We start from the raw sequence: 27289 nt of genomic DNA, 5'->3' as shown, positions 1-27289 counted from the left end.
CAACATTCAATATTTTAACTGTTCTCTTGAAATCAAATAATTGCTGTAGTTACATTGCTCATGTACTACTGACAGTGATAGAAATGACTTTTTCTTGAAAAATTACAATTATCTGAAAAACAACTTAAATGAAAGCCTTTAACTGCAAAAGATCACAAATGAGCAGGGGTGAAAGTAGCTTTAACTTCTTGCTGGGAATATGACAAAAATCGCCATGGGCTCATTGTTTAGCCTCTGTTTTTTTCTCTAAAGGTTCTGGCACACAGTGGGTGGAAAGTAACTGAGTACATTTGCTTGCATTGCTGTAATTACAATTTGTCTACTTTGTATGTTAAGTTGTTTAGAAGAACTGAACTTTTATTTTTAATTCAATTTTTTTAGTAAAGTTTTTTATTCAGTTACATTTGAAATCATGTTCACAAATGAGTAAAATGAAAAATAAGAAAACATCAGAAAAAAATTACATTGATCTTTCGGCTAGTTTTGTACTTTGGCTCTTAGCTGGCATGTATTAAATACTGATAAACAATTTTCTGATGTTACTGTCTGCAGTGACACTAACCAACATCAATAACTAATCTGTTCTTTGTTGAACAAATTGTAGTCAAGTTTTGATTTTGCTTGAATTAAAAATTCACTGTCCTGCGGTTTTTCCCAGTTTTTTATTTTAAAGTCTATACATGATAAGTGATTTATTGTTCACTATTGTTCACAAACTGCATTTTTTATGTCTGTAGACCACCTGTGTAAATTTTGCAGTCAATAAATCAAATGCACCAATCCGATCAGCACCAGCCTTTTGGAAGTAGATGCCCTTGTCATACAAAAAAAAAAATCTCTGGTAATAAGCTCATAGGCAGTTTTTTCCCACTGTATTGTGTTTTTTTCTATGAGCAAAATAACACGTAGCACAACTATGTACTCTCTGTTTGCTTTTAATTGTGACATTTTGTAGCAAGCAGACAGACGTTTAACAGGTGGTTAAACGTCTGTGGAGTGGTGGTTAGGATCCACCTACGGAGAGAGGAGGGGTTGGATCCTCCAGACATCATGAACAATTCTAAATATTTTGGAATAAGAAAAAGGGATTTAGACTGCCTATTCCTAGCAGATCTTTCTGACTCAAAGTGCAGCCATAACTGGTTCGATCGGCTTACTTTCATCTCTGCTAATGACAGATTCAAATGTTTTAATGTGAATTTCAATCACTGACTCATGTTTATCCCACAGAAAAAAAATCTGACACTGTATGTGAGCTCTAGACTAAATTCTGTTAAAATACATTTATCCTTAAAACAGCTTTATAATTAGTTGGAGAAAATCCTTCCTGGTCTTTCAACTAACTCAGTCAAAGAAATCTGAAACTAACAGAAATCTCTTTGCAGTGCAACAACGGCATCACTCAGATTTACTGTTATGCACTTTAGACCTTACATCTGTGTTCTGGGTGATGATGTTAAAAAGGTTGTTAGATACTCTGAGATGCAGAATCTCCCTGTCACCATCACTCTGGTTGCTAGGAGACATAACCACAGCACCATTAATAAATACCAGCAAGTGTTGATAATTTTTCTTACCATCACCAAACAGATCATCTTACTGAACTGGAAAGCAAAACATTCACTCAGCAGGAAACACTGGAGCAATCTATTCACTGAGTAAACATCAGTGGTAAAAGTGAAAGTGAAGCAAGAAAATTGCATTCTGGGAAGGATTTCTAGGTCACAACACCATTTTAATAACTCAGAATGACATTGTGTAACACTCCTGCCCTTCCACACGAAAAACTATTTTATTACCTTAGGTCCTTGTCATGTGTACACATTAGTGGTCAGAATGGTGTGCTGCAATAGGAATGACAGTGCTGGTCCTCTGAGCCCTTATTCTTTGCCCTCCACACCCCATCTCCCCATCACACACACACACACACGCACACACACCCCACACACACCCCACCCACACACACACACACACCCCCCCCCCCCCCACACACACACACACACACACACCCACACACACACACACACACACACACACACACACACACACACACACAAAAACAGTTGTTTTAATTGCCTCAATAGGTAATCAGGTAAAGTCAGAGGCATCAAATTCATTTTGGTCCACTGCAAGATCATGAACCTCCTCAAATCTCAAAGGGTCGGTTGTGACAGAAAGAATCAAACTACATATTAACAAACTGAAAAAAAATGTTCAGGTTTTCTCTGAATTTTGCTTTAACCATCAGAAACACTGCAAATTCTTGTGTTTAAGCAACAAATTGAAAAGGTTTTGACAGAGGAACAAGAATGGCTCATTCATTTTGCCCTAAGGTCCAATGAGAGAAATGGACTCAGCAAGATCCCTTTGAGAAGACTTCAAACTAAATGATGAAGACAGGGTTCATTGATGACACTTGACACAAATCACACTGGAATGGTGCTCACCCTGATGGAACATCTGCCTAAAACAAGGCATGGTTGGATTTTGCCATGAATGAATCCAGCAATTACCAAACAATTACCAGTTCCCGGAAGAGAAGTGAAACCTGCCACTTCAGAACAGATGTGGTATTCTGCAATTAATGATGCAAAAGAGCAGGATATTTTTAACGAGTTACATTGCCTTGAAACTCTGTCCGAGCATTAAAAAGTGAATTAAAAAGATTTGTTAATGATGCACAACATGCAAAATCATAGAAGACTTCTTCATTCTTATTAGTAGGACCAGTATTTCCAGGCAATAATTATAAGCCAGTTTTGGTAAACTGCTTGAGAAATTTAAATGGCAATGCCATTTAGCCATTTAAATATGTTGTGGTAGAGCTATAGATTATCTACCACAGCAAGTACACACATTAATCATTTGATGTTTTAAAAAAAACTTTGCTGACCTCTGGTGTTCATGATCTCAAGATAGAGATAGGTTAGATCTCAGTTGGACCTTGTTTTGATCTTAAGAACAAATCTAATGAAAATGTGAAAGTCATAAATTACATATTCATACACCTTCCTTAAAATATCTCTAAACTTTTTAAATATTCCTTTCATCTTGTTTTAATTTCAGCTAAAAAAATAAAAAAATATTTTATATTAACTGCTCAAGGTTTTATCTTGAGCAGTTCCTAACCAAACCCCACTTCCGACAGTACAGACCAAAAGTTTGGACATACCTTTTCATTCAATGAGTTTCCTTTATTTTCATGACTATTGACATTGTACACTCAACAAAAATATAAACGCAACACTTTTGTTTTTGCTTCCATTTTTCTTGAGATGGACTCAAACATCTAAAATTCATTCCAGATAAACAATATTACAATTTCTTTCAAATTTTGTCCACAAATCTGTCTAAATGTTTGATAGTGAGCAGTTCTGCTTTGCTGAGATAATCCATCCCACCTCATAGGTGTGCCACATCAAGAAGCTGATCTGACATCATGATTAGTGCACAGGTGTACCTAATACTGCCCAAAATAAAAGGCCACTCTGAAATGTGCATTTTTGTTTTTGCTTTATTGGGGGTCTGACATAATTTATTTTTTTAGCTGCTCTGATGGGTTTGTCATCAGAACCTGTCACTAACTGGTGTGACCACCATTTGCCTCATGCAGTGCAACACATCTTCTTCGCATAGAGATGATCAGATTTTCAATTGTGGCCTGTGGAATGTTGGTCCAATCCTCTTCAATGGCTGTGCGAAGTTGCTGGATATTAGTGGGAACTGGTACACGCTTTCGGATATGCCGGTCAAGCACATCCCAAACATGCTCAATGGGTGACATGTCCGGTGAGTATGCTGGCTGTACAAGAACTGGGACATTTTCAGCTTCCAAGAATTGTGTACAGATGCTTGTACACAATTATCTTGCTGAAACATGAGATGATGTTCATGGATGTATAGCACAACAATGGGCCTCAGGATCTCATCACGGTATCTCTGTGCATTCAAAATGCAATCAATAAGATGCACCTGTGTTCTTCGTCCATAACAGATGCCTGCCCATACCATCAACCCACCAACACCATGGGCCACTCGATCCATAACATTTGCATCAGCAAAGCGCTCACCCACACGACGACTAGCATGCAGTTGAGCTTCCCTGAGCGGTTTCTGACAGTTTGTGCAGAAATTATTTGGTTGTGCAAACCAATTGTTTCAGCAGCTGTCTGAGTGGCTGGTCTCAGACGATCTTGGAGGTGAACCTGCAGGATGTGGAGGTCCTGGGCTGGTGTGGTTACACGTGGTCTGTGGTTGTGAGGCCGGTTGGATGTACTGCCATATTCTCTGAAACGCCTTTGGAGACGGCTTATGGTGGAGAAATGAACATTTAATGCATAAGCAACAGATCTGGTTGACATTCCTGCTGTCAGCATGCCAATTGCACGCTCCCTCAATGCTTGTGGTATCTGTGGCATTTGCTGTGTGACAAACCTGCGCATTTTCAGAGTGGCCTTTTATTGTGGGCAGTATAAGGTACACCTGTGCACTAATCATTATGTCAGATCAGCATCTTGATGTGGCACACCTATGAGGTGGGATGGATTATCTCAGCAAAGCAGAAGTGCTCACTATCAAACATTTAGAGATTTGTGGACAACATTTGAAAGAAATGGTAATATTGTTTATCTGGAATTAATTTTAGATCTTTGAGTCCATCTCATGAAAAATGGGAGCAAAAATGAAAGTGTTGCATTTATATTTTTGTTGAGTGTAGATTCACACTGAAGGCATCAAACTATGAATTAACACATGTAGAAATATGTACTAAACAAAAAAATGTAAAACACAAAATGTAATACGCCTTATATTGTAGGTTCTTCAAAGAAGCAATCTTTTGGTGTTATTATTGCTTTGCACACACTCTGCATTCTCTTGATGAGCTTCAATAGGTAGTCACCTGAAATGATTTTTACTTCACAGATGTGCCCTGTCAGGTTAATAAGTGGGCTTTCTTGCTTTATAAATAGTCATGAAAATAAAGGAAGCCCATTGAATGAGAAGGTTGTGTCCAAACTTTTGGTCTGTACTGTATGTTATTGACTTTTGGGACTTTATCTAACATAAACATAAAACACAAAGTAAAAACACACTTTTATAGATAATGATGTTCAGCGCTGTTGGGTATAATGTTTAGGATAAGTTTGCTTTTGTTTACGTTTACATTTAATTTTTCAATGTAAAAATTAAATGTAATTTTGTTGAAAATCACTGATGGATGTCCACAACACTTGGTGTCCCTTTGACTTTTGTTGCTCTGATGGGTTTGTCATTTTTTGGCATCAGCTTTTTAATTTTTACCTGAGACTGGGTCTTCTTCCTCAGACTCTGTCTCTGCACGTTCTGAAATAGTGAAGTCAGAAGATGTCTCGTTGTCATTAAGGCCTTCGCCTTGCCCTGAGCCGCTAACGTCTGTCCCTCCCAGAGACCAAGGTGAACCCGAGGTCACCTCTGAATCAGTCGGTGCCACTTTGCCTCCTACTTCTGGATTGATAGCAGTGCCGCTGCCACTTTCAAAATAGAAAGCTGAAGAGTGTTCTTCCACATCATCTGGACTGTGACCAGATTCCAGCAAAATGAATGGAGGGACAGTGCTCACGACTTTGGTTGAATGTGGAAGTGGGCTTACTCCAGAAGCTGAGGTTTGACCTTTATCCCACTCCTGGGCTGATCCTTCCTGTGAGTCAGGGATGAAGGTTGAGCCAGAGGAACTGCTGCTAAAGTCTAACACCTGTTCCTCTGTAGTGGGAGTAAGTGGGGAAGTTTGGAAAGGGAGGGAAGAGGTCTGAAAGGTGGTGCTTCTCTCTGATGCTGACAAACTGGGATCCACACGAACAGACAATGTGGCTGTAACAGAAAGATGCAGGTCACTATGGCTGGCTTGGAGAAATTGTGGAGAGGACATTGAGATAGCACTATACGATAGCAGAGCGTGGTCAAAAGACAGAGCAGCAGAGCCCAAACTTTTCAGAGATAGTGGAAGGTTTTCTACATCACCACCAGAAGCTGAAAGTAAAACCATGCTGGAGTACAGTTCTAAACTTGTAGCGCTCTTGGCTGATGTTGACAGTGATACATGAGGAGAGGTATGCAACCATGATGAAGATGCTGATGTCTCCAGAGAACAGCCACACGCAATGTCCACATCACTTGCTAGGAGTAACCCATCACCAATATCAGAAACTAAAGACTCTGTGGTGCTCCCTGTTGCATATCTTGAATCCTCAAATCCAGTTGTTGAAGATTTGAACAATCCCAGAGAAAAAGTGAAATCACTAGACAAAAGGACTGAAGGCTGCAGGGTAGGGCTGGAAAAAAGAGATAATGTTGAGGATGAAAAATTCAAGGAAGATTGCGAAAATTCAGCTGTGACACTGGCGTGTGTTAGGTCCAGCACTGATTCGAGTGGAGGGGTATTACTAAGCACAGAGAGATCACTTGAAGACCCAGACAACAAAACATCATTATCAGTATCCCAAAAAGTGAGGTTAGAGAACACAGAGTCAGTAGTTGGAGCAGGTAAGGAGTGTGAGGGGTGAGAAAGGTGCGGTAGGGTGGATGCAAGGAGGAAAGGGATTGAGGTGGAAGTCAGGTCTTCACGAGACAGAAATCCAGTAGCAGCATGCTGGGAGTCTGGAGCACTGGCAGACAACACAGGCCACAGGGAGGAAGGGTCATGCAAGTGAATGGAGAGAGTAGCGCTTGGGTCCAAGGTGTCACACATGGGGGAGGAGGCAAAGGAAGAAGAGGGGAAGAGAGAGCTGCGCTCACCGTTTGACAGTGGCTGCGTGGACTGAACAACAATGCCACTCAGCACCACAGATGTGGATGAAAAATGAGGCCTGCTGGAACTTGTGGCACTTTGGTGTACAGCTTCTGTGGATGAAAAGGTCTTGGAAGTAGAGAGTGATATCTGAACCTCAGTAAAACCTTTGGTATGAGTAGAAACATTCTCATCAGTGGTACTGTCTTCACTTATGGCTTGTGGCAGACCTTGATCAGTCTCGGCTTGCTTAAAGGACAGCGATGATTTACTGCTCATATCTGTGGTGAGAGACGATTCTATGGTAGGTGGATATTGAAAAATAACTTTTGAACTGTCTGTCTTTGTGTCAGGAGTCATAACATTAACAGTACTTGGGTCAACTTTTCTGTTTTCGGATAAGTCTTTATGATTTAACTGTACATTTACACCATCTGTCTTCATATAAGTGAGAAGAGAGGGGGAAGTTGAAATTGGCGGTTCTTCTGTTGTGAAATAAAAAAGACTTTTGCTACCAGTGCCTGCATTTCCTCTGCTGTCTGTCAACTTAATGTCCTCTGGTGGTTGTAAGGGAGTACTGATGGGCCTTGTCTCTTCAGAGGGTCTTAAAACTTCATCAGACTGGCTGGATATTAGAGTAGAAGCAGGTTCAGTAGTGGTTCTTCTCTCACTGGATTTTTCTGTAGAAGTTTCAATGCCAGACAAGTGAAACCAAGGTGGTGCAGATGTCGTGGTCCTTGGTGAGTCTGCAGTACCCCAGTTCAAGTTCTTGTTCTTGATTTGGTCCACCTCATTCCAGGACAAGTCAGGTTCATAGTTGCCCTGTATGTGAAATTTGAGATTGTAAGTTGTTATAGCAAGATGATGTACATGTAAAAGCTAAAATGGGAGGTGCACAGAAAAAAAGAGTGAAGGTTCATGTACCTCAAATTCAGTTTCATCTGAACCTGGTTCCAAAGCATTTTCTGAAAAGGAGAATATATTATAAAATTAGAAGGATAGAAAATAGAAAAAGAAACAGGCTTTTTTAAACTTGTGAAATGCACGTGATAATTGATAATCAGCTTTAGTTTTTGATTTAACCATCTGAACCATTATAAACATTACGTGACATCCTTGATCTGGACAAATAAGGCTGAAAAGAAGAAAATGAAATGATTTGGATTAAAAGATGCCAGGGGGAAGAGTCAAGTGCATCTTAAAAATGATAAAAATGTGAAAAAAACGTTAGTTTTATTATTTAAATATTCGCAATTAATAATAAAATAACATATTTAAGTAAGTTAAGGAGATTCCTGCAAAACTGAAATCAAAGTGAGACAAAAAACTGAGGAGAAACAAAGGATCAGCACCATCTTCATGTTGGTATAAAAAGTTAGCACATGCTTTCAGTCCACAAGTTTCAATCTGTCAGGTCATTTCATCCTTATTTTCCTTCTACTTATTTAGGATATAGTCACAGAGGCAGCAAAACTAGGGAGTTTATTTCTTTAAGTACTACTCATTTTAACAAATCCCAAAGAACTTGCATTTAATTTTCACCATTATTGGTCATAGTAGTTTTGGTACACATGCACCAAACACAAACACGACATGCAGGAAAACAGGCATGTTCATGCATGAATAATCCAAAGGACACATCATCACTTAACATTTAACTACCAAAACCACTAAATAACCAAAATAAGTATAAGGTGAAGTAGGGTGGGGGCGGTTAGGGCAGATGGGCAAAAAGGGGTCTTGATGCCCTTACCTGTCTAGGGCTAAGTTACACATCACGGAAACCAGTAGAGACTGAAGCTTCAGGTGAAGGGTGAAAGGCTGTTAAACAGGGTTTTGGGGGAAGCTACCGCGGGCTTTGACAAAAAGGCCAAAAATAATGCTTTGGTTCACAATAGAGCTACACTGTATCAGCAGAAGTAGTAGGTCACATTTCCAAATTATTGACTTATGTTCTATCACTACCAGCAGCTAATCAACCACACAGATTGCTTCTACAATCATCTGGGAAAGAATGGGTCGCTGTCAGGACACCAGTGAATTCTAGTGTGGCACCATGACAGGAAGCAACTTGTACAATAAGACCAGCAGTGAAATTTCCTCACTACTGAATATTCCAATCATCTGTTACTGGCAACATAAAGTAGAAGTGATTAGGAATGACTGCAACACAACTACAAAGTAGGAGGACATGTAAAATAACTGAGTGGGGCACATCACAACCCGAGGCAAACAATGTGCTGAAGTCACCAACTCTGCAGAGTTAGTGACTAAAGAATGGCCCAGTTCAGGAACAGTGGAATTGTTTTCTATGACAGAGCAACTGTATCCAACTTGGACACACCAGATGTGCGCGCTAGAGTGACAAATCATGTCTCTCTTTCTGGCAATCTAGTGGTAAAGTAGAGCTTGGCAGTTGCAGAGTACAGCACTGTTCTGATGGAATTGTGTCATGTGTAAAGTTTGGTGCAGGGAGGATTATGATGTGGAGTTGTTTTTCAGGAGTTGGGCTTTAACCCATAGTTTCAGTGTAAGAAACAGATAATGCTGCAGCATAAGAAACATGTTGGACATTATGCTTTTGAAACGTGGAAACAGCTTAGGAAAAAGCCCCTTCCTGTTCCAACAGGACAGCCCACCATTACACAAAGCAAGGTTTGCAAAGAGATGGATGAATAAGTCTTGATCTCAACCTGAAAGGACACTTAGATTAATTAGTGTGAGAACTATGAACAACATCAGTGTCTGACTTCACAAATGTACTTCTTGATGAATGGTCAAAATTTCTGCTAAACCCACTCCTGAACCTTCTTGAGACACTTTTTCAATGAGAGCTGATGTTGTGGTAGGAAAATATGAATCTACAGATCAGGAATGAGATGTCTTATAGATCAAGTGTGTGAAGAAGTAAGTGACCCAATACTTGTCAATATAGTGTACATTCCAGCATAAGAAGTATCATTGTGTGCATAAACTCAGAGAACTAATTTCTTTCTGATTTGTTTCTTGTTGTTATAACAGCAAACATATAATGCTAAAAAGAAAAGTAGACTTTAAGCAGCTTAATTTTCCATGTTTCTCTAAAATTTTATAGCATAATGACATCAATGAAACATTCTTGATGAAATTATTTGACATGTGCTCAGTCAAAGAACATGTCAAATAAGTCAGAATTTTTTTTTATGCAATCCAATAATTAGATTAAAGCAAGACTTCATAAAGCACCATTTAAAGGAACTGTGATGACATTTGAGACTGGAGTTTTCTCAGATGGTGGAACTTTGATGTGTTTGGTTAAAATAGCCATTTTAACCACTAGATTAAAACCAACATGCTTATCAGTTATCAAATACCTGTTTATCCACATAACCCCATGAAATAAACTCAACTGAAAGCAACAGTTTTGATGGGACTCCATTCTCATCTCATACATTAGTAGTTGAGCAAACAGTTTGTGGGCTTGGATACTACTCATTGACAATAAAATAGAATGCAGATGTTTCCCTTTTTAAGAAGATAGAGAATTTATTTAACATAAATTACAACTAAAATTTTGAAAATCACAATCAGTGCCATTTTCATGATTGCATGTAATAAATTTGGAAACAAACAGACAGCTATCTCACAGGAAGAGTCAGAAGGGACAGATGCCAAAGTAAAATCAAAGCCAGAAACACAAAACATGAATAATGGACAAAAGTGAGGAATAAACTGTTATCTTAGAAAAACAGGAACATATTTGAAGCCAACACCGTCAGACTGAAATTAAGTAACAGATAAAATAATTGTAAAATACAGAGAAAGCCTAGAATGAGGAGAAGGGAGGCAGGAAGGAGAGTATAAGATAAAATAAAAAATATATTTAAAAGATTAAGATATTTTAAGGTTCAGCAGGTCAAAGAAAAATCTAAATAAAAGTCAAAACAATAACAAAAAAGAAACAACCAGCAACTGGAAATTCTCCCTTTATAAAAATACACCAGGAGGCCAGCTACAATATTTGAATTATTTCAACTGAAACAATTTAAACTTTTCATTTTGGATTTGTGTGTGTCTAAAAATGCATTTGCATTAAATGCATTCCTGACCAATAATCACAAGTGTGATAGCAGGGCACTATTATAAGATTTGATCAATTTTCCAGGTTCATCAAATGTTTGGCTCAAATTTATTTATAACTTAGTTTTATTTTTGTTTTTAAGTGGAGCTCTGTTGAGTAATTAGTAGTCAGAATCTAACCAGCACTGAGCTGCACTAAGAATCCCAGAAACTGCTGGTAAACAGTAATATGTATCTGTGAATGTGTGTAAGTATATGTTTGTGTCCATCAAAAAAATGAATGTTTAAGAATCTATTTGGCAGCAGAACTACTTACTTATGGTTGAATTAATTAGAAATACAAGGCAACATTTTACAAAAGTTAAAAACCAGTTATTTTTAAAGTTGTACAAAATATTCAATTGCAATTATCATCAATAGCATTGTTGCAATTGCAAAGGCCTAAAAATGCAAAATTTGGTTGTGTCATCTTTCTTGTTCTGTCCTGTCGCACTTTGCATTCCAACATGATGAACTCTAATCCCCATTGAAATGACAAAGTGCTTTAATATACAAATTAGACAAGTGACTGCTAATAACAATGGCAGAACTCCAAGTCTGTCTGAACACACATCTTTCATGGGAAATGTAGAGCAACATTTACAAAGCAGAAGACATATCCACAGTTTAATTTATCTATTGTAGAAACACAACTGTATCAGGAGACAACACATCAAATAATGGGAGAGAAGTTATCAGAAAATCTTTTCAGAATCTTTTTATAGAAATAACAATTTCAAGCTACTTACTATGACTCATTTTCTGAGAAATAAATTGTTATTGCATAAGATAAGAACAAGTTCAAAAAATGTGAAGAATAGAAAAAAGTATAAACTATGAATATTAATAAATAATCCAGGACAGGACAATTCAAAGTGCTAGAAGGCAAAAGGACTTCTTTCATGTCATAGTTGTGTCAAGACAAGAGGGCCAGTTCCTCAAAACAGTACCGAAATATTGCATCAAAATATAGAAGTAGATCAGTCTGGTTTGCATGATGATGTAGAGTATGGCAAAGTAAGGCATGCATAAATTCCATCAGTCAAAGATAAAAACCTTTGAACATGTTATAAGAAGCAAGAAGCTTTTTGCTCCTTTCTTTTAGACTGAATGAAACCGGGGATCTGAGTGAGAAATCTTAAAGCATTTGGTTTGAGAACATATGGTTGGCATCAGGCGTGGTCGGTCTTACCAAGGTCATCGAGGGGCATGACAACTGTCAGCAAGTCACTCACGCGTCCACGTAGACCATTGGTGCAGATGGCCACCACTCGTACCTCGTAGGTAGAATTGGGCAATAAGTCATCGAGTATTGCCCCCTAGTGGTGAAAGATGAGATCCACTTTGATTGTACAGTTTAATCACCCCAACTGCCGTATTTTCCGGACTATAAAGTTGCTCCGGAGTATAAGTCGCACCAGCCATAAAATGCATATTAAAGAAGAAAAATGCATATATAAGTCGCAGCGGCGTATAAGTCGCATTTTTGAAAAAAATTTATTTGATAAAATCCAACACCAAGAACAGATATGTCATCTTGAAAGGCAATAAAAATAAAATAGAGGCAACAACACGCTGAATAATTGTACGGTGTGCTAAAATTACATGACAAACAACAAACTGAGAACGTGTCTGGTATGTTAACATAACATATTAAGAGCTATTCAGATAACTATAGCATAAATAACATGCTAACAAGTTTATCAAACCATCCATGTCACTCCAAATCACTGAATCGAATGAAATCTTCGTCCTTAATCTTGCTTGTAAACAACTCTGCTAACTCCAAAGGTATACTAACACAGGCTTAGAGCACGCTCTTGCAGTTTAGTGTGAAAATAACATGTGATATGATATAATGACCTGTTACTTTCCACTCATAAGGAGTGTAAGTCACACCCCCAGCCAAACTATGAAAAAAACTGCAACTTACAGTCCGGAAAATATGGTAGTACAAAACTAATTTTTCATTTCTTACAGAGTTTTGGCGATACTATAATTATCATCTAAAAAATCTTGTTACAGTATCAAAGACTGGAGCTGATGTTCGAGGAAATCTTTATTTGACTGCATATTGTGTTTGTACGATTTATTAGTCACATTTCTAATCAGTTAATACATATAAACTGCAGGGTGATTCATAATAAATGTTTTACCTTGATTCAGTTGGCAGCTTGTGATGATTGATCTCTGTCTCTGTATGGTGTGCTCTTGTCTCAAGCTTCTTTTTATTTGTATGGTTAATTTTGGGGTGATTACTCACAGTATCCTGATATCCATCGGTCAGGTATTCAGACAGAACAGAGCCCTCTGCCTTGGCCAGTTGGTAGGTGATGGAGTACTTCTCAATGTTGGTGTCATACACTGCCCGTGGCCGCTCCCATATCACAAGCAGGCTGCTGAGGTTCTGGGGAGCGGCTTGGATGCTCTCAGGTTCTGAACTGCACACTGACAGAAAACAAACACCAAATTTAAATAAAGACATCAGGAAGCAATTGCAATCTGCTAGAATTTGTGGCATAACTTTACTGAAACAAAACAATATTGGAATCAAATTTTTTTTTTTTAATCAACTTTAACATCAGTATGATACTCTAGTTGTTCCTACCAACATCACACAAAATTTGGATAATTTGTTTTACAAGAAGACAACATGTCCTGTTTCTATTATTATACAGAATGATCAAAATTTTAAACTTATGGTGGGAAAACATCTTCACCAACTAATATTTCATTATAGAAGCTGTATCTTATGTCTTTGAATGTCTAGCAGCGGTGTACAAGTTTGATAAACTTGTATGTTTTCAGAAATACTTTTTCACAAATTGTTGCATTTTAACCACAAATTTAATTATATGTTTTTGGGATTTTATGTGACAAAATGAATACAAAGTTGTGAATAATTCAGAAGTGATTTTCAAAATGTTTTACTAATAATCAATCAAGTTAATTTGTATAGTACATTCCTGGTGAGAGTGCTTTACATAATAAAAATACAATAATGCCAAATTCTAAATTACAGTCAACAATTTTACATTTTGTCAAGAGCCACCATTACACATCAAATATGTTGTTTAGTATTTAATTAATTTTTGTTTAAAAGCAACTCTAAATAGGTGGGTTTTTAGTCTAGACTTTAAAAAACTCAGTGTTTCAACTGTTTTACTATTTTCTGGAAGTTTGTTCCGGCTTTGTGGTGCATAAAAGCTGAATGCTGCTTCTCCATGTTTGGTTCTGGTTCTGGGGATGTAGAGCAGAACCAACACCAGAAGACCTGAGAGGTCTGGACAACAGATCTTTAATGTATTGTGGTGCTAAACTGTTCAATGATTCATAAACTAACGGCAGTATGTTAACATCTATTCTCTGAGCTCAAGGGAGCCAATGGAAGGACTTTAGAACTGGGTGATGGGTGATGCTGTCTATCTTCCTGGTTTTCTGTCTCTTGACTATAGATGATGATCTTGTATAACGCAGACTGGTATACTGAAAGCTTTACTTTTTGACTATTTGCTCACCACAACACATCAGAGCAGAGCCCATGTTGCTGCAGAAAAAGCCTTAATCTATCTGTTCATCTTTTGTTCCATCCAACAAAACACCAAGATCCTTAAACTGTTGCACTTGAGGCAGAAACTCACTCCCAAACCCGGTCACCTCACATTGAGCATTGAACCACTTCAGAACACGCTGAAGGTTGTATCCTGAACAAACCAGTAGAACCAGATCACTTGCCAAAAGCCACAGATAATCACATTGATCAGACTGGGAACAAGCTTGACTTTGTGCCAACAATGCAGACACACCTGTATCTTGTAGCTTTGGGCATTCAGTGCTCTAACAGAACCCATTCATCAGCTATTCCTCCTTGCTACATCCACCGATCTGCACCAGATTTTTTGTGTGTCGTTGCCGAACACGTCGAATGGTGGCCGGAGGGCGGCGGTGCCGGAATCTCCGCGGACGCCAATAGGCTGGAGGGCGCTTGGCTGCTGGGGCCGCATGACGCTGCTGTGCAGCTTTAATTGGTTTTCTAACCATTGAAGAATACCAAAAAATCAACAGACACAGACGCATACCTGCAGTTTTTGTTAAAGTTTCAGAAGATTTTTATTGAAAGAAATTTTCTTTTGACAGAGTTCGTGAATTTTTTTTTTACTTATATTAATTATTGTCATTTTTAAATATCAAACATTCCACTTAACTTTACATTTTTGGACCAATTATGTAATTTTAAAATATTAAACAGCTACTAACTTGAGCAGTTAATACATGAGCAGACATTTTACCCTTGAGTAATTTTTGGATGATTACTTTTTTTTTTACTATATTTTTACTTTTGCTTGAGTAAAACTATATTGAGATTGTGATACTCATACTTGAGTATAATTGTTGGGTGCTCTGCCCACCTCTGGTTATTATAAGGCTGGAAGAGATCAGCAGCCAAGTAATTGTGAACGCCAGTTGAAGTTCCACACAGAAGTAAGTGTTAGGTGCAGATAAGTGCAACCCAGGCAGCATTTTCCTGGCCTCATTGTGAAATAGTCAAGTTGCTGGGACAGTAATCCAATCCAAGTGGATTACTGTGAAGGTCATAAGTTCAGGTGTGTACATGGCAGAGAATCAGGGCATTTTTGTAGATGATGATCACAAAGAAAGAAGAAAGTTGTCTGTAAACTGTTAGGATGTGATGTTAGTTGGTTGTGGAACCAAATCCAGAACAGTGGATTTTTGTTCTGCATTTGAACAGAAATAGATGATGAAAAAGGAATTTAATGAAAATGATGAACAGCAATAAAGTTACAAGATCACAACAAGCAAAGCAAAGCACAAAATCCAAGTAAAAAAAAAAAACCCAAAAAACAAACAAACAAACAAAAAAAAAACAGTCAAGAGCCACAAAGGAGTCATGGGAAAGTGACAGGAGTACACAAAAGGATCCAGCGAGGAGTGACTAAGAATGAGAAGCTTCAATACCAGGGGGGGTGAATGAACAAAAGACCTGGACTGATCAGTTAACTGATTGCAGGTGTGAGTGGAGGAAGTGGGAGGCACCCTGAGAGGGAGAGACAGAATACAGATGGGAACAGAAAATAATTCTAACACTAAAGAATAGCTAGACCACAGGTGTCAAACTCCAGTCCTGGAGGGTTGCTGCCCTGCAACGTTTAGATGTGCCTCTCCTGCACCATGCCTGAATAGAATAATTAGGACACTAGCAAGGCTCTGGAGAGCTGATCTACACAAGAAGGAGGGATTTAAGCCATTTCATTCCAGTGCTTTGTACCTGTGGCATATCTAAAAACTGTGCCACTGTGACTGGAGTTTGACATCCCTGAACTAGACTAAAAAAAACAATAAAACTAGTGTGACACAATAACTGCTAATAAGACATAAACATAACTTGAAACACTGAGAAGACTTGAACAAGAGGAAAACAGGAACATCACAGATGTAATCAAAATAAGAAACTAATACAAAATAATAATTAAACTAGAATCAAGTCAAACTAAACATCCCAGCCACCCAGAAACCTAACACAAACTGTAGGTAAACACTTGAGAGCAGTAGCAGCAACTTGTGACAGATTCTTACAAAACCAGAACTTGCTCTTATTTTTGTCATAAGGGCAAGGTGGAGGAACAGAAAAATGAGGCCTTATGCAAGAAGAGAACCAAAGTGGTGGCTACAAAGCAGAATATCAAATCGAACTTGGTGAAACCGCTTAGACCAGCACACTGATGTTGGATGATGTGTTTATTAAGGTCAAAAGAGACTGTACCTGAAACATTCCAGACATTAAACTGACATTATCTGTTTGAATCCTAGAAACTTACTGAAAGTCATCAAGAAACTCTGTCCCACTGTGGGAAAGAAATTTACTGGTGACCAGAGGAGAGAAGACATGAGTTATATGAGCTCCCCTGCTTAGTAAGGTTAAAGAACATGCCATGCATTTATCAATAACAAGCTGAATTCAAACATATTAATAGTATATAAAACTAGTTTTTCTTATGCCAGACTGAAGTAGACAAAGCTGAGCAAAAACTGGTCAGAGTCAGTAAGAACATTCCCTGATAACTGTTGTTTTTATTTTTTATCACAATTAATTAAAATCTTAAGTCAAATTATTAGACACAGATACAGTATACCAGGCTGCTGCTGAACACATCCATTTATCCTTATCAAACTTGTAACTGATTTTGTTTCTGCAGTACTGGAAATATTACTGAGGCTGAAGTCCCTGAGATAATCTGATGATTTATTTCTGGACCTCTGTGTCTTTGTAAAGTTTATTGATATGACATTGGTGGTATAGAAACAAAATGAGTGCCTTCTATCTTACTGCATAAAGCAGTTTGCAATTTATTTAAGTTGATGACAGATTAGCTTATCTGAGTTAAAGCTATGTTTAGCCTCTAACAAGCCCCTCTGCTAAAGCTTCTAATCACTGGAAGTCTTTTCTTAATTCTATACATTTTATCGCCACCATATCCAGTTCAGATTTACCTTTCAGCAGCCAGAAGGTATATGATATGTAAAACTCAAATTTAAACAAAACAGGAAAGAGTTAAATATTTACTGTGTGTTTCAGAATGATTCTGGGTCAAACATAAGATTAACAGTAACACAGATGAAAGATAAGTCAGATCTGGGATTATCAGTGATTAAAAGGGGCCGAGGGGTCCGTCACAACAGGTAGCAGGAGCCTCAAACTGGGCAAACGCTGACACACTTCCTTCTCAATAAAGCTAAACTAAAATCTCTGCTCTCACTACTCATAGCTTCTTTCTTGTGTATGATTATGTGAAAATACCATTCCGCATACCCATACATGTCAGTCAGGAGAAAGACCTTCATGTCCTTCATTTGCTCTCTGGAAAACAGTCATTATGGACGATTTAGTGATGCATGAAAATCTGATTTAGGTGAGGTCCCAGCTTCGACCAGTAGAGGGCAGATTCAATCAGATAGTTTCATAACTATTTGAAATTAATCCACCAAATTTGCGATACCTTATTTTACGGTTTTAAACCATTGGTTCTCCCTTTCATGGGGGAAGACAATATAGTTCACCAACTGAATCTATGACACATAAGGATTAAGCATGATAAAAAGTTATGCTTGTCCTGTGATGATGACCTGAGGCAACAGAAGTCTAATAATATTCATCATCGTAAGTGATCTTACTCTTTTCTACAGCAGTAGCACAAAGTGATGCAACTCTCAGCTCTACCTAAATAAGTGGCAATTTGTGATACTACCTTGTGTACTATCTCAAATTCAGAGTTGAAATAACAGCAGCCATAAATTTGCAATTACAATGCAGTTTCTACATCCTTTGTTTATATTTTGGTAGTTTATGAAATGATTTTTTTCATAAGGGGAAATGAATAAATAAATGTCAAAATCAAAATTTGAAAATAATATAATGTAATCATTAAGATCATTAAAAAAATCAAAATACCGACTTCCCCAAAACAAAAGAGCAGAATTTAAACTGCTGCATAAAAACAGCCTCAACGGTTGCAAAATGTTCAGACTGGAGTTGGACCAACCTGGAGTTTGCACCTGCTCGATGCCTGTGTAGGAAGAGAACACCTGGCCCATGAACTGCTCCTGCTGATCCCTGTAGTTGTTCTGCAGGTAGTCCATCAGCATAACGTATCCAGCCTGTTGCATTGTCATCACCTCACAGAACATCTCCAACTGCAAACACGAGGACCCACAATAACATTAGAGCAATAATAGTAGTAGGAAGCATGCTGTATATCTAGTAACATGCAAAATCCAGCTGTGGTGAAATGAAGCATTTTAATATACTACAAAAGAAAAAAAACACAAAAACGTTTTCCCTATATGTAAAAGCAACGTGAAACGAGGGGTCACCCTGGACAGGTCACCACTCCATAGCAGAAAATGGTAGATCATGTGTTGCTACTACATGCTGTAACAGATTAAAATTATTTTTTCTCTCTTGTTTGTGGCAGGCCAAGATTAATCCAATTCAAATGAATATAGGATCACAGCAACTGCACACAGAGGTTCTTTCTCTTTCAGCATTTTCATAGCTTGTAAGAGTATGGAAAAAGTGAAGGAATATAAATCTGATTATGATAATCTTTTGTTTATGAGTTTGTGTATGTACCTGCATTAGGTCAGTCACTGACTCATCAGTTACAAAGCACAACATATTCTTAAACTCACAAACAACACTGAGCTCGAAGCATCACCTAAATAATTAAGTTCTGACAGCATGAACCCAGTTGGAATGTAAACCAGTCAGAACATGTCATACAACTTCAAAAACACATTAAAGCAGCCAGAGTAGAAGTGGCACGAAGCTCAATAAGCCAGGTGTCCTCTGTGATGTTCAAGTCTTTCATTTTAAACCTGTCCATCTGCGTTCTGGAAATTGTTTCAAACAAAATAATAATATGATGAATGTCCTACTGTTAACATGATTATTGTTGTTTTGAGCTTTAACATGTATTGGTGTGCATGCGAGTGCGCACGTACGTGCGTGTTTGTATGTATTTGTGCATGTGCGTATGAATGTTTCCATAGCTAATATCCTAAATGAGTCTTGTATGATGATGTTTGCTTTCCATGAGATCTACCTTTGCATGACTGTCACACACACATACTCTCAGGCCAGCCTGTCACAAACACACCTGATGTGCTGACAGCTTTCTCTCTGCCCCACCCGACACTGCTTCATTCCCTGTATTGTGGGATGATAATTTACCCTTTCAAATCTGTAAGTGAAGGCCTAAAACACTGTTTTAAGGACCGTGACAGTAAATGTGATTCAGGACATGTCCTACCATGAACCATGTGCATTTTCCTGCACAAGTAAATTGGTGACTTTGAGCTCTTTGCACACTGAACTATTTACATAATGACTGCATGTGCACTGTATATCAACTCTCCATTATTGGAATTTGCTCATTGTAAAGCTAAGAATTTTTTGTGCAAACACTGACATCTAATTTCTCACCTGCTCATCAGAGATGGCCACTTTGTTCTTAAAGACGATCCACTCAACAGTCTCGTCACAGGTCGGTGTGGTCAAGGATCCATTGTAGATGAAATATTTATCTGTGGAGTTTGGCAGGAGACCTTGCAGAGTAAACGGTGACATTGCTGCACTCTTTCCTAGACAGCAAATGAGAAAAACAATAAAAGACATGCAAAAGAAGTGAAGGGCAAATAAGAAGTTGAGGAAACTAAAGACGCTATTGTACCATATCTGCTCACACTGTTGACACCATTGATGATGGGAGCATAGTTCATATTGTCTTCAGTGCTTGTCTGAACCAAAGAAAAAAAATCATAATTAGTTTTTATTTCACTTGTAAAAATACTGACAAATAGTAATATCGAGCTGTGATACAGAACTTTTGTCTTATTTTAGTCTCATCCTTTACACTGTTGTAGTTTTTAATACTAACAAATGCTTATGTTTTCAATACTTATTGAAAACAAGTATTTGGTAGGTCCTCTACCAAACCTACCAAATGCAGCTTTGGTAGAGAACTATCAAAACTACCAGTGTTGCTGTTTTCAATACTGATTGAAAACAACATAATGACCTTCAAATATATCCCAGTAATTTTAGTCTCCTCAAGGTTTTGAGTTTCCATGTTTTTCTATATAGTTGATGCTTTGTGTTTCAACTAAAATATTTCTGTGATAATGACATTGAGCAGATTGCAGTTCATCAATAATTTTGTTCTTTAGACATTTTTAAAAACACAATGTAAGATGTGATTGCCCTTGACATCAAGTAAGATGCTTTTGACTCTTCAGACTCTCTGCAAACTGTTGCTCTAATGTCATTAATCAATAACTTAGTAAAGGCATGGTTTGAAATGGAATCAGTTCTAAATTATCAGCACTCAGACTCCCTTCTGTTGCTACATATTTATATACTTTAAAAATGGCCCTGATTTAGTATACACTAATTCATTCTCTGACATTTGTGATGTCGTACACTACTAGATCACAGCAATGCATCAGCTCACCTAATGCGTAGACACTCTCCTTCTAAAGCTTTATGTTGGTGATTCAATATATCACTTCTTAGAAATGAAGAGTTCTGCAAATTCTTTCATAACACCTTAAAAACGTTGATAGATATTAATGCAGATTTGGTAGAAGACTACCAAATGACTAGGAAAAAGCTAAAATCACTGTTGAGACAAAGAGCTGGATTCCTAATTTATAGAACTAGAAGGAATTATTTAAATGGCTCTAGATCAGGGATGAGCAACTCCAGACCTTGAGGGCCAGTGTCCTCCAACTTTTAGTTGTGTCTCCCCTTAAACACACCTGAGTCAAAAAATGATGTAATTTGAAGGACTTGACGACCTTAGGAGATGATTCAGTTATTTGATTGAAGCATGTTGAACCAGGGAGATATCTAAGAGTTGGAGGACACTCGCCCTTGAGGACTGGGATTGCCCATCCCTGCACCTGACTGAGCCATTTAGAGGTCTTAACCCGGAAGCAAAATGAGAAACTTTCCAATATTATGTCCATCCAAACACCTATCGGTACCTTACCTGAGCCCTGTGAAATTAATTCACGATTCAAAACATATTACTCTTCCCTTTACTCATCTGAAGTTGTGTTGAATGCTGAGAACTGTGAGCATTTTTTTTTGGGATCTTGCTGCTCAGGATTCATAGAAACTTAGTGTCTCCATTATATTAGAGGAGTTTGCCCCTATGAAAAATTCCCTCTATGAAAAAGACAAATCCCCAGGCTGGGACAGTGTACCCCCAGAGCTGGGACATCGCCATTGTTAGGTGTGATTAATGTGGCATTGAACAAAGGTTCATTTAATTCAAGCACCAATGCCACATTAATCACATTCCTTCAAAACTAAATATGACTCATCTCAAAGCAGTAACTACAGACCCTTGTCACTCTTACATGATGTGACTCAATAGCTATATATCTTGACTGATAAACAATGATCAGACTGGATTTATAAAAGACACATTGGCATTTAAAACTCTTTGGCACTTGCAACACATTATTCATACAGCAAAAAACAACTGATTTCCCATATTCTGTCTTGTCTCTCAATACTGGAGTGACCTTATCTCTGGGTCAACTTGGACAACTTCGAACTAGGTCCACAATATATCCAAATAGTAAAGGTTTTCTATGCTAACCTGTCTGCAGTGGTGTATACTGGTAAAACCTGTTCCTCTCTATTTCCCATACTTAGGGGCAATTGTCAGGACTGGCACTTTCTCCATTACTTTTTGTCCTCTCTCTCGGCTCAGAAAATTAGGCAACATCTCTTAGTTCTTCCTATCTCACTCAAGGACTCTGAGGATTGCATATATCCTAATTATGTTGTATTGTAAATATTTTTTGTGGATGTAAAACAACAATTACAATAAAAATGACTGATTGCAAAAAAAGAGAGACTACATTTACAAAACAATTTCAGTGTGATCGTTTTCATTGGAATTCAACACTTCAAACATACCTCAAACAAGACAGCTAGTGCTGTGATTCTGCCACTGGACTGGATCGTTTCATCTAAAGAGTCAAACTGATGAGCCTCATAGCAGTAGATCTGCATCTACAGGAGAAAAGCAAAACCTGTTATATTGTTATTACCGGCATCAACATTGTTTCTTTTGGATCTAACCTCTGTGTTCTAGTTTTCAAACAGGATAAGCATGCAATGAGGCAAAAACATGTGGGACACCAATAAGGTTTATTTAAAGCACAAAATCAACAGACAGGCTCTCCTCTCTAGGTCTTTTTATCAGACTGTTTTAATGTTTAAAAAAACACATACTCTAAGATTCTCCTTTATCATTGACAACAAGGAATACTAACATTTACTATAGATTTTAGTTGTTACTTAAACGCTGTCTTTATTGTTTTGGTGTTTTTCTTATTTTATTGTAGTTTGATCATTCTGTGTTCCCATCATTGTGTTTTGTTGACAGACCCAAAAGCAGCATGCAAAAAACGTAGAATGGTCTTCAGTGTTTAATGAAACAAAATCAGAATCCAGTAATAAAGGAACATCCAGAGGAGTACAACAAAATCCAAAGCAAAATCCAAACATGGACAAATAGCACAAACACAAGGGGAGAGATGAGCAAAGTGATGAGCATAGTAACAAGGCAGACTGGTGAGTTGTGACTGAGAGAGAGGAGCTTAAATACTGGCAGTAGTAAATGGAACAATGGACCTAACAACGTGAGATAACTGATTACAGGTGTGAGTAGATGGCACAGGGAAGCTTTACTGGAGAAAACAGGAAGGAAACACCAGGAAGCTTAAAATATTTCTAAAATTAAAGAAACACTAATACTAAACAAAACCTGATCAACTAGAAGACAAAAAGACATGAGAGAGAAACATAAAAAACCTAAGCAGAAAGAAGGTTGATCTAACAACAATAAGAACTAGGGGACATAGAGCTAGGGTGACTGGAAGGACTCAGCAAAGAAATAACTATAATTTCTAAAGAAGGATGGACATAGATTCAAGCAAAATACTAACTGTTAGGTGTTTTATAGGTGTTAGGGTTAAACACCTATAAAACACATATTAACAAAGACAGGAAAGACAAAAGAGTTAGATTCTTTCTTGCTCGCGAGGAGAACAGACAGAGATGTGCTTTCAGTTACAATCTCCTATCGCTCTGAAACACATTTACCTGCTCCTCTCTTTTATTGTTTTCAGGATCCCTAATCACAAGAACGCTGTAGCTCTAAAGGGAGAGGAAGCAACTCATCACACAACTACAGCGTCAAATGTCTTTCACTAACTAACACACAATTATTCTGCACTAGATAATCTCCTTCCAGGCACAAAGTTAAACAGAATATATAGTGAATCTTTACAATGACAGTTTTGTAGCAATCCAGCAATTCAAATGAAGCAGAGCTCTTCCATTAAGAAATAACCCCTGCAGGAAGACTGTTGTCTCTGCTTTTCGTCAGTGAGGCCTTCTAAGAAAGGAATCAGAGTAAATCAATAATACTGGAAACATTATTAATTCTATAATGAGATCGATTAATAAAGGCATAAAAGAAAGAATACTATCAGATTATATGAGAATAACGAATATTTCATTAATAATATCACAATTTCTCCAACACTAACTAAAAATAAAGTGACAAAATAAGAAAACTAGAAACACTACTGGGGAAACCTAGAAGGACTTCAGAAATAACTTAACTGGAACCACTGAAGAAAGATACACCTAAACTCAGACATGTAAGAATAACTGAACCCAGCGTGATGAAAATAACTAAGAAGTAAACATTAGTAGAAACACTCCAGGGAGGCATAAATAAGGAAAAACTAGAAGGATTAAATAAAATTAAACTATAACCACTAAAGAAAACTTGACATACACTCAGACATACAAGAATAACAGAACCTAAGGTCATTAAAGAAAATAAATTAACTAGAAACATTATGAAGGACTGAAGATAAGGAAAATAAGGTAATTCTAATCACACCAAATACTCAAGATGGTGGACAACTTGGGTTAGGTGCTTTGCCCAGAAGTAAATAGATAGTGGGATATAGTTTCATAAAAAATTGCTTTGAAGTCAACAGGCGACATGGTAAATGATCTGTATCAAAAGCAGTGGGAGTGACTTTAAATCAGGTCCTAGTTCACCATCATTATGTGGCTGATCTGTATCACTGGACGCCAGAGGTTGTGCTACATTATTTTGTGGTTTCTCATTTTGACTGATGGGTTTGAAAAAACAAACAAACAAAAAAGACATCATCAATGGAACTTGCATTATGAATAACTCATCAAATGTGGTCTGAAAGCAGTCTCAACTTCCTCCTGATCTACATGAAGTTGCACAGTCATCTGTGATCAGTGACGGCAGTAGGGCATTAAAAGTAACAAGTTGCTGTAATTTGATTACTTTTTTTAAATAGCAAGTAAAGTAATGAGATTACTGTTACTTCCATGCAAGCAAAATTGTAATACAAAACCATGACTTTGTGAGTATCTTATGACAATCACATATGAGAGTGTCATCATGGTACCAGACAAAGTAGATCAGCAATAGACAACATTAAGTGTGGGAGAGTGCAGCAAAACCATGCAGCGTGGAAATATCAACATTAGTTAAGATTTGGTGTTCACTGTGAATGGGAAGAAAACTCCATTTCAAATCTGAAAAAGAACCTAGTGGGATGCAGAAATCTCCCACAGACCCTCTCTACTGACTTTACTGCTGCTGATAGCACATCTAATTCCACCTGCTACAGGTTTCCTAGTGTTTTTTTCAAAAACAGATTTTAGCAAGTGAAAATATATTTTTAAAAACTTATTGCTCTGCACTTCACCAACTTTTAAGAGATGGAAATTTTACTAATGGCTATATTTATTCAAATGAAGGAGTGCAAACACAAAAATAATTGTACTTTAGCAAAGTTCTTTAAATATGAGGCTGTTGCATTTCATGAAATGTTTGGTAATGCAATGTGCATGAAGTTCAAAGAGCAAAACGAAATTATATTTTAAAAAGAGATGGTTTCATTTGATAAAATTTTACATAAAGGAAGAAAATAACTAGTCTGAAAAAACATGGGTAGTATAGATTGTGTATTGTTTTATTTGGTTACTGAGTAATGTATTTAAATAATAAAAAAATACTAATTACTTTTGAAAATACACAAAATGATCATAGTTACTTTACATAGTAAAGTAACTATGTTACTTAATCATTATTAATTTGCTATTTACAAGTAACTTTACCAACATTGCTTGTGAATAATGAAATGTCTTTGAACATTTTTCCAAGTGATCAGATGTCAGTCAGACTCTCAGAAGGAGGAGTGTCCTTCAGTTAAACTCATGCTTCACTGGGAGAAAATCCTGCAGCACATGCTCCTTCTGCACTGGTGATTCAGGTTCCTGTAGTGGTCACAGATGCTCATAAGCTTCCTGTCCAGAACTTTTCAACGCACAACCAGAGGCCAGATAGTGAGATGAATTGAATGTCCAGCGATGATGCTCTGATGGTAAATGTTTTGATTTCTTGACCTCTGTAACATACTCTGTACGTAAAGTTGAAAATCTCAGCTTGTCTGCATCAAGTGGTCAGGAGTAAAAATTGTAATCCGTCAAATGACAGAGGGTTGTCAATTTTTTCCACCACCATCTAAAGTGGTCAAAGATGGAATATATTTGGTTAACGCGAACCCTACAGCACACTTCAGTCTTCATGAGTTAGATCTTACCTCTAAAGGATATTTGACTCCGTCCAGACTATGCTCCGAACCCTCTGAGGAGGCATTGCACCGTCCCCAGTGGAAAGTTATACGCCCAACTTTGAACTTTGACCTGAGACCTCCTCCACTGATGTAGAAGTCTCCATCCACATTAACAGCCACTGACAGTAGAAAAGACAAAGATGTCACATGCATGTGGGATGTGTGAGGATGAATGAAATTAAGTACAGGCTCTAAGTACAACCTCTGCTGTAAATTAAATTTTACAGGAGAGGCAACTTTGAGCTCAAAGTTCATATTTGAACACCTCTGAAAAACTTATGTTGTTCATGCCAATTATCAGACGTATCAAAAACAAATATCCTGATAATCATATCTATCATTACAAACAGTAATAAAAAACATGAATTTGAGTCTCATGGTGGTCCTACAGTGTAATTATAGATGCTATTGTTATTTTTTACATTTTCATATTATTGTATGCTATATAGTTTGACATGGGATGCATTCTGGATGTCAAATAGAGGGTTGTCATTACATAGAATGATGGGACATACACTTAATGTTACTCTGAGATAATTTCCTTTGTGAAGGCTCATACCTGTCTTGCCATCATTCTTGATGGTTGTGCGGTCAGTTGTCATACTCTCCCAACCATCAAACCTTAGTTTCTGGTACTGCAGCTTAACTGGAGCCAGGTCCTCATTGATGTTGATGGGAGACTGCTTTGCACTGCTGCATAAAGGAAACTTCTTGGCCCAGTGTTTTTGGTTTAATCCTCCTGAAAGGCATACAGAAAAATTTTGTTGAATTTTTAATTTGACCATCTCCTTTCTATCATTGAAATAGAAAACCTGACAAATGATAAAATAAAATAAAAAAACATGATAAAGAACAAGATGCTCCAATCATGTGGTGGAACATAATCAGTCTAGAAAAACCAGAATAAGCAAGAACATTTTGTACTGAGCAAGCCTTTTGTCTTCAATCAGGCCCCTTTATGAAATAAACAAGGTGCCTTGGGCATCTACATAGGCTGCCTCATGAACTCCATATTACATGTGGAAAAAATTTCAAAATGATTTAGAATAAAATAATACTTGTATCATTTTTTTAAATACAATTTTGACAGTACTGTGTGGATATTTGAAATGAAATGTTACCCATGGATTCACT

At 37.4% G+C, this 27289-nt stretch overlaps 1 protein-coding gene across 5 annotated transcripts in view; it reads right to left on the bottom strand.

Annotated features, from left to right (window-relative positions):
• ptprz1a (protein tyrosine phosphatase receptor type Z1a) overlaps positions 1-27289 on the bottom strand; it is a 78852-nt gene that overhangs the window by 27495 nt on the left and 24068 nt on the right. For 2 of the 5 annotated variants that reach the window (XM_055025415.1, XM_055025416.1), the window contains exons 3-12: positions 26715-26894; positions 26123-26274; positions 22371-22466; positions 20110-20176; positions 19863-20020; positions 18421-18571; positions 13125-13309; positions 12054-12180; positions 7688-7728; positions 5302-7585 (exon numbers count right to left, since the gene is read on the bottom strand). In XM_055025415.1, coding sequence (XP_054881390.1) covers positions 5302-7585; positions 7688-7728; positions 12054-12180; positions 13125-13309; positions 18421-18571; positions 19863-20020; positions 20110-20176; positions 22371-22466; positions 26123-26274; positions 26715-26894 — 3441 coding nt within the window. The remainder of the gene's footprint in view (positions 1-5301; positions 7586-7687; positions 7729-12053; positions 12181-13124; positions 13310-18420; positions 18572-19862; positions 20021-20109; positions 20177-22370; positions 22467-26122; positions 26275-26714; positions 26895-27289) is intronic. The other 3 variants (XM_055025418.1, XM_055025419.1, XM_055025417.1) reach the window with 2 other exon arrangements.

This window comes from Poeciliopsis prolifica, unplaced genomic scaffold, assembly GCF_027474105.1.
Source record: "Poeciliopsis prolifica strain line A6 unplaced genomic scaffold, Auburn_PproV2 SCAFFOLD147, whole genome shotgun sequence".
Taxonomy (NCBI): Eukaryota; Metazoa; Chordata; class Actinopteri; order Cyprinodontiformes; family Poeciliidae; genus Poeciliopsis; species Poeciliopsis prolifica.
The sequence above is the reverse complement of the archived record's forward strand: the minus strand, read 5'-3'. Positions and strand labels throughout refer to the sequence as shown.